This window comes from Neltuma alba, unplaced genomic scaffold, assembly GCF_004799145.2.
Source record: "Neltuma alba isolate B1F8T4 unplaced genomic scaffold, ASM479914v2 tig00011322_pilon, whole genome shotgun sequence".
NCBI classification, from domain to species: domain Eukaryota; kingdom Viridiplantae; phylum Streptophyta; class Magnoliopsida; order Fabales; family Fabaceae; genus Neltuma; species Neltuma alba.
This window is the reverse complement of record NW_021636029.1, coordinates 32,443-40,409: the sequence shown is the minus strand read 5'-3', so window position 1 is coordinate 40,409 and position 7,967 is coordinate 32,443. Positions and strand designations below refer to the sequence as shown.

Genomic DNA, 7,967 nt, shown 5'->3' with positions numbered 1-7,967 from the left:
TTAATGTGTCAGAGGCAAGTCGTGAGCTCTTCGGCAAGTGATGTGGTATCATTATATCAATGGGCCAGACCCAAAAGGCCCACATCATCCTTTCCGGGCTTTGACGTTGGCTGCGCTTATATACTGGAATTGAGACCATTAATATAATCCATGTTCGGAGAAGCATTTATATCTAATGCATGATAGTATCTTGAATAGGATTGTTTCTAATAAGAAGATATTTGTGTCTAGAAAAAAATTGAGATTTTTCATTCAAAATCAAGTTGATGATGATAACGGGGGATTACAATACACGTGCCTCAAAAGGAAAAGATAAGCAACGGGTTCTGACTGGCTTTTATGTGAAGAACTGATCTTTTTTCATTAGATTTAATCCCAGTAGTGACATGCGTCTAATTTTATTTAGATACAGGAGATTCTCTTAGTTGAGTATTGTATATGATACGCTGTGCAATAGAGTGGACAGTTTTTGCCTGTATATCCATGCGCATCAAATTATTTATAAGAAATTTTAACTTTTTAAATGTTCTTTATAAATAGGACTAGAGATAATATAAATGTACACTCTTTGAAGTTCTTGTATATTTTGGGATGTCAAAATGATGCAATAATATGATTCTATGTGGCCTTAAATCTATTGTTTTTATTGATAATTTCATGTGTTATTAGTTGATAATATAAATATGGGCAGATTTTGTCAAATCCTCAAAGTGTATTTTTTCATTTGATAAAAAGAATGTTTTTAAATGATGATGTTGTGGACACATTTCTCTTATGGTTATTATTATTAGCAAAGCTTTCTATTTGCATTCGCTTGGAAAAAAGGATATAATACTTACTATATATCTCGTTATATTATAATAATTCAGTTCTAGCTACTATTTATATACTATTTTTTATTTTAAGGACATGAAAGATATCTTTTCAACTTATATAAAATTAACTTTCTCTCTGTCTATTTTTCCTCCGTTTTATTCCTTTTCTATGTCAAAGGTCGACATGTTTCTTGTTTTTGCTTGTGTTTTTTACCATCAGATGTTTCTTGTTAGTTTGTTACCTTCTTCAAAAGAAATTTCGTGTAAAAAGAACTATTTTAAATGAGCCTACATAATATATTGAAATATGAAATACTTATCTCAAAAATAATTTAAAAAATTATAAAAATTTCAAGCAAGTCTTACTCTTGTCAAATATATGTGGCGTAACCAACAAATATTTCCCGATAGTTATTAATGTTTTTCTAAGTAATTCCTTCTTAGCTTGGATTTATTGTTGTAAGGCAGGGGAATTAAACTCAGGGATACTAGAAATTAACCTGAAGTTCATCAGTAACTGACCCTAGTTTAACATTTTAGATTAGAGAATAGCAACCTATCTTTTTGACTACCAAGTCATAAAGTTGCGCTCTTTTGAGGATGAAGACCATCAATCCCTCCTTCCTGGAAATTGCATGGCACCCACAGGCACGCCTACGCGTTAATTAGCGTCACTTTTTCACTGAAAGTCATAAAGTGGCACACTTTTGACTAAAGAATTAATTACATAACCCCGCGGGGTTAGATCGACTGGCTGGGATCGTCCTAGTCCTAGCTTAACCACAGATCTCAGGGTCGAGACGTGGGAACGCAGCACTCTAAGGGGTTAGGGGGCGCCGTCCGTATGGATCCTTGTAAGCCCTCGAATCCGGATTAGTCTTGAGACGTTGTCACGGCTGAAAGACGCCTATTTTCCTGGGATAGCGGATGGAGTAATCCAAAAAAAAAAAAAAAGAATTAATTACATCCTTCGAGGAAATTACCAAACCTACCAAAACAAAACCGCGTAGCGTGTTTTTTCTTCCACTCATCTGCATCTTTTGACACTCCATGTCTGATTTATTTCCAAAAAGTTCTCAATGCTACACAGTGCTCTCCCTGCTGCTCAATCAGATAGAGATATGGCCCTTGTTGCTGCTTCATCCTCTTCCTCTGCTCAATCCCTCCGCAAGAAGTATGACGTTTTCATCAGCTTTAGGGGTGAGGACACTCGCTTCGGCTTCACTAGCCATCTTTATCATGCTTTCGACAGAAAAGGTATCACAACCTACATAGACTACCAGCTCGTGAGAGGAGATGAGATCGCACCATCACTTCTGCAAGCTATCGAGGATTCATATGTATCTCTGGTGGTGTTCTCTGAAAATTATGCTTCTTCAAGATGGTGCTTGGATGAACTTGCCCATATACGCCATTGCAAAAGAGATCAAGGACAGATTGTTATTCCTGTCTTCTTTAAAGTCGACCCGTCTCATGTACGCAATCAGACTGGCCTTTACCAGCAAGCATTTGAGAGATATGAGAGAGATCTCAAGGTTGACCAGCACAAGATGCAAATGTGGAAGCAAGCTCTTAATGAAACTGCAAACTTAGCTGGTCACGACTCTCGCACATTTAGGTAATTAATAGATTCATTAATTTTCTTCTATTCACAAATGATGGAGTTTGCAGAGATTTACGTGATGGATCAAATGATTAAGACATTTTATTCAATTTTTCGTAAACATTTTTAGGTCTTTATCATTTATCATTTATATTTATACACTTTATACAATTTATTCTCTATTTATTTATCACTTATCGTTTATCATTTGTCTTTAATAAATCAATTTTTTCTGCTTAATTGCGCTTTTCCTTTTTTGCCTTTTATTTTTCTTATGTCAGGGATGAATTTGAATTGATTCAAAAGATTATCAAAGACATACTGCAGAAACTGAATCACAAGTACCCCCAGCTGAACTAAAAGGACTCATAGGCATTGAGGACAACTGCGCAGAGATTGAACTATTGTTGAAAGATGCCAAAACAAAAACCATTGGAATATGGGGCATGGGGGGTATCGGCAAGTCAACCATTGCCAAAACTATATTTTTCAAACATTCTTCCCATTATGACAGTACTTGCTTCTTGGAAAATGTAAGGGAAAAATCTCAAAATGGAATTGATGAATTACGGCGCAAATTTCTCTCTTGTCTGCTAAAGGAAGATCTCTTTATTGATGCTTCAACCTCTTTTCTTGAGTCTAGGCTTAGTCGTATGCAATTTTTCATTGTTCTTGATGATATCAGCAGTGTGGAGCAATTGGAATATTTGGTTGGAGGACGCTTTTGCTTTGGGAAAGGAAGTAAAATTCTCATCACAACCAGAGACAAGCATGTTCTTAGCAAAGGAGTTGATGTAATATATGAGGTTAAGAAATTGAAGTTTGATCAATCCCTTAAACTTTTCTGCTTGAATGCCTTCGACGCTAGCCAGCCTTTGACGGGATATGAAAAACGAACTGACAGGGCAGTTTTTTATGCACAAGGAATTCCATTGGCTTTAAAAGTTTTGGGTTTATATCTTCATAGAAGAAGTGAAGCTGAATGGGATAGTGCTTTGAGAAAACTTGAGAAGAGTCCTCATAAAGATATCCAAAAGGTGTTAAGGTTGAGTTATGATGAACTGGATGATGAGGAGAAGAAAATATTTCTAGACATCGTGTGCTTTTTGAAGGGAGAATCGACAGAATTTGTAATCAGTTTATTAGATAGCTTTGACTTCTCTGGAGCAATTGGGATAAGAACACTTCATGACAAGGCTCTCATAAATGTGCATTATGGTATTGTACAAATGCATGATTTGATACATGAAATGGGGCTGCAAATAGTTCGTGAAGATAATGGTGAACTAGGAAAATGTAGCCGATTATGCGATTCTGAAGAAATTTACGAAGTTTTAGCTAACAATATGGTAACAAATCCCTTTTTTTATATCATACGTAACTTTATGAATGATGTGATATGAACGTAATATGATGTGATTTACTTAATATGGTTTCTTTGTTATTTTATTTTTGTTTATAAGGGAACAAGCAAAGTTGAAGGCATAAAATTGGATGTTTCTCAAATTAAACATCTACATTTGGAAGCTGACATTTTCAAGAAGATGCCTAATATAAGATATCTCAAATTTTATTCTAATTGTTATTCTCCTTTCCACACTCCCTCAAGTCATGTGCACCTTCCAGAAGGTCTCAAATTTCTTCCTAATAAGATGAGGTATCTAGAGTGGTATGGATTCCCACTTAAATCTCTGCCCTCCACTTTTTGTCCTGAAAATCTTGTTAAGCTCCGCATGCGCCATAGCCATCTTCAAAAGCTTTGGAGCGGAGTGCAAGTATGTATAGCCTTATTTGTGCTTCATGTTTTTCATTTAGTTGAAACATCTTGATGTCCTCATTTGAACTGTCTCTCTTTGTTGGTATAGGATTTTGTGAGCTTACAAGAGATAGACCTTTGTGGTTCGAAACAACTACTGGAGCTGCCCGATCTCTCCAAATGCTTCAATCTCAAAGTGGTACGACTTGATGAATGCGAAAGTTTGTGCTCTGTTCATTCCTCAATCTTGTCTCTCCACTCGCTTGTTGAGTTGTCCTTACAGCGGTGCGTGAAACTTACGAGTCTAAAAAATGAGTTACATTTAAGATCTCTACAAGATATCTATGTGTTAGGGTGCTCGAATCTCAAGGAGTTCTCAGTATCATCTGATGAACTTAGAGAATTGGATTTAGCTGACACAGGAATTGAAATCTTGCACTCGTCTGTAGCGCGTTCAAGTAAACTGGAAGAGCTCAGGCTTGGGGGCCAAAGATTTGTGAACCTTCCCGACCAATTATCTTGCTTGACAAGTTTGACAGTTCTTTATCTTGGACACTGTGAAATTATTGATGATTCGAAGCTACATATCTTTTTTGATGGCATGTTGTCTTTAAAAGAGGTGAACCTGAATGAGTGCGGTAACATAACTGAACTCCCTAATAATACTAAGCATCTTTTAGGATTGGAATCACTTGGAATATGGAATTGTAGGAGGCTTCGTTCTTTACCAGAACTACCACCATCCATTGCACGCATAGTTGCCTTTGGTTGCCAGTCATTGGAAATTGTGTCAACTTGTAGACCATCAAGTGGTCGCCCGATATTCTTCTTTGTCGAGAATTGTGTGCAACTGAATGAACAATCGTTTCACAATATCATGGAGGCTGCTGCCTATTCTATACCTTATTATTTATTGTATAGAAATGAGGATGACTGGTGTGATTATATGATTGGTGTTCCCGGAAGCAGAGTACCAGAGTGGATCAAATACAGGGCAACAAAAAGCTCCTTAACTATTGAACTCTCTCAAATTTCAGGCTTAGCGGATTTCTTCTTCTGCATTGTTCTTGATATTCACTCAGAAATTAACTGTCCAGTTCGAGGTTTGATGTGCACATGCTACTTGGAAGATTTTGATGTGACATATTCAGTTCTTGGTAATGTGGATCTTCAAGATAGGAAATCTGATTATGTTTTTATATGGAATGGTGATGATCACTTCGGAAGTAAAAGCATAGTGGATGAAATCAGAAGAAGAAATCAACAGTTGTTCACTAACATAAAGCTTCGCTTTGAATTCTCTGCTCGATCTCGTTGGTCTCATAAGCCAATGATCGGCGAAAGCAAGTTAATGATCAAAGAATGCGGGGTGTGGCCAGTATATGTCTCAGAATGTCAGAAATTTATTGAGCAAATGGAAATAGGGAGGAAAAGGAAGAGGCCTCACGATGTTGAAGAGCAGCAACCACCGCCTCACTTTAAAAAAATGGAGTTTGATGAGGGTACACATGCCAGCAGTTAGAGAGTGGATATAATCTGAACTCCCTTCTTCATTCTTTAGGCAAGTAATCTCCCCCCCAGGGGCGGGTGTGTGATTGTTTTATCTCCCTATTAGGCTCCTATTTCTGCATTTCCCTCATGAATGGTATTTATATAAAGAAGGATTTGAAAATCTATTTTGAAAAAAGAAAAAACTAATAAAGCAAGTGAGATTGTCTTTTATACACTTAAGGTATTTTTTTATACTTGAACAATCTAATTCCTAATTAAACTAGGCTTTAACGTAAGATTCCTAAAATTTGTGGATTAGTTTAATTGAAGGAGACTAGTTAAAGTGTTTCACTGGTATTTTTAAAGGAATTTAAAATATGAAAGAAGCAGAAGAAGAAATAAGGAGAAATAGGTTAAAAATAAAGTATTATATAATTAAATATGTTAGCCAGCTTTGGTCAAAGCACTATGTTACAGCCGGCATCAATCAACATTGTCAGTGGCGTTAAAATTAGGGGAAGAAAATTGAACATAATTGAGGGTTTGAGGACATTTTTTGAAGCTTGCTTGTATAAGCTCGCTGCTCTGGATGTTTTCCAATTGTTCTGTCTCTATTGGGTTTCTATTTTTGCATTTTATTTTTCTCCTAACTTAAGAGCAAATGTTTATCATTTAATTTGTTTGTCTATTGAGTTAGACAAGAAAGTGTATGTTAAATGGTTTGAAATCACAAGCAGATAGAACCCACAACTTTCTAGTTGTAAGAAAATATTTATGCCACTAGATTACAATTTGATTGACATTATTTTACTTATATGATATTAGGAGAATTGAACTATTTCTACATGAAGAACCTCATGCTTAGAAGCACCTTGTTTAGATTCCTCTTAAAGGTTTGCCTGTGCAACTTGTTAATGCATATTAAATTTTGACGTTAAAATTCATTCAGTGAATTTTATTTTTCTTTTTTTCTTCTATAGATGGAAGTGATTCTTGATTTTTTGAAAGCAGATTGTCTTCAATTGTAGATTTTGATTTAAGAAAAGGGAAATAAATTTATACTATCTACGCATTACAATTATTATAACAACATGCAAATTGCAATGTAGGATTCAAAATAATCAATCGTAAAGCCTACCTAACATTGTTGTTTTTCAGCTTCTTTTAATACCCCATCCAACTCTCTTGTTAGCAGGATTTCTCTTGTAGTATATCACTTATAGTAGTTTCTCACATACGAAAGAAATTATTGAATACATAAAATCTTTCACTTTTACTCTTATAAAATAGCTAGTATATTTTTTTTCTCACTGATTCTCTCTTTCTCCACCTTTACATTTATCTCCCTTAATTAATAAGGACAGGATTGGAAATGAAGCATTAAGAAGAGATAAAAGTGACAAATAAAAAGGATCAACATCCCTTCCTATAAGTGCCAATTAAAAAGAACGAGAGTGGTAAGACTCAGATCCAGCAATTTTAATGGAGCGATGATTAGCAGGTTATCATTATAATTGAGAATATTAATTTTCTTTTTTCCCTTCTTCTTTTGTCACCCTCTCACTTTGTTTAGTGGTTGCATTCTTACAGGTGAAGTGTCAGCTGAGAAAAAAGAGAAGCATAAGGAGAAGTTGAGCATTGAATATGGCTTTTGTTGGTTATAAAGAGTAATTTGAATTATGAGAAAACAGCAATGTACATTGCTGGTTACTAGCATGCTCCAGGGACATAATCTTGCGTAGCTGGGTTGTTTTATTGATAATTTGAAATACCATATTTGTATGATTTTACCCAAGTATCTTAAGGATGTAAATGACTCGGTTGAAGATGTTATAGACTTGTTCTTCGGATTTTGTCAAGTTCTCAGAGTGTTTTCATTTGATAAAAAGAGTGTTTTGAATTGAAGATGTTGCAGACATAAATAGTATCTCATGGTTGTTATTATTATTGGCAAAGCGTTCTATTTTAATTTGATAAAAAGAGATAGAGTAGTATAGTGTTTATTTTATCTCTCATCATATTATAGTTTCAAATTGACTTTGTAGACGGTATTGAAATGGGCATGCTACTTGGAAGGCAGGAAATTACAAGAAGGAATCAACAGCAGTTCACTGACATAAAGCTCTGTTTTGTTTTTTGTTTTTGTTTTTGTCGGCATGAACTTAAAGCTTTGCTTTGAATTCACCATTGAGGCTTTATATTTGGCTGTCTAGGTTTAATAGGAAATTTTGTTGGAACAAAAGTCTTGTTGTATTTGTGTTGTTGGGATACAGAAGCATGGCCAATGAGGTTGCCTCTGACA

The 7,967-nt window shown here is 35.3% G+C and overlaps 2 protein-coding genes and 1 long non-coding RNA gene across 3 annotated transcripts; all 3 read left to right on the top strand.

Annotated features, from left to right (window-relative positions):
- Nucleotides 1–1,936: 1,936 nt before the first annotated feature.
- Nucleotides 1,937–2,778, top strand: LOC114711871 (disease resistance protein RLM3-like). Its single transcript, XM_028896300.1, has 2 exons — nt 1,937–2,433; nt 2,700–2,778. The coding sequence occupies exons 1-2, from the start codon at nt 1,937–1,939 to the stop codon at nt 2,776–2,778; spliced, it is 576 nt and encodes a 191-aa protein (XP_028752133.1).
- An 86-nt stretch (nt 2,779–2,864) lies between these two features.
- On the top strand, nt 2,865–5,696 carry LOC114711869 (TMV resistance protein N-like). The gene is made up of 3 exons (XM_028896299.1): nt 2,865–3,767; nt 4,284–4,395; nt 4,528–5,696. The coding sequence occupies exons 1-3, from the start codon at nt 2,865–2,867 to the stop codon at nt 5,694–5,696; spliced, it is 2,184 nt and encodes a 727-aa protein (XP_028752132.1).
- Nucleotides 5,697–6,658: 962 nt separating this feature from the next.
- LOC114711905 (uncharacterized) lies at nt 6,659–7,639 on the top strand. Its single transcript, XR_003737177.1, has 2 exons — nt 6,659–7,166; nt 7,256–7,639. It is a non-coding gene; the product is annotated as an uncharacterized LOC114711905 (long non-coding RNA).
- Nucleotides 7,640–7,967: the final 328 nt, after the last annotated feature.

Excerpts from the sequence above, each read along its gene's own strand:
- LOC114711871 (XM_028896300.1), top strand. The coding sequence starts at position 1,937 with ATGGCCCTTGTTGCTGCTTCATCCTCTTCCTCTGCTCAATCCCTCCGC. Across the intron at positions 2,434-2,699 it reads CACGACTCTCGCACATTTAG|GGATGAATTTGAATTGATTC; the intron begins GTAATTAATAGA and ends TTCTTATGTCAG.
- LOC114711869 (XM_028896299.1), top strand. The coding sequence starts at position 2,865 with ATGGGGGGTATCGGCAAGTCAACCATTGCCAAAACTATATTTTTCAAA. Across the intron at positions 3,768-4,283 it reads AAGTTTTAGCTAACAATATG|GATTTTGTGAGCTTACAAGA; the intron begins GTAACAAATCCC and ends TTGTTGGTATAG. Across the intron at positions 4,396-4,527 it reads ACGACTTGATGAATGCGAAA|GGTGCTCGAATCTCAAGGAG; the intron begins GTTTGTGCTCTG and ends TCTATGTGTTAG.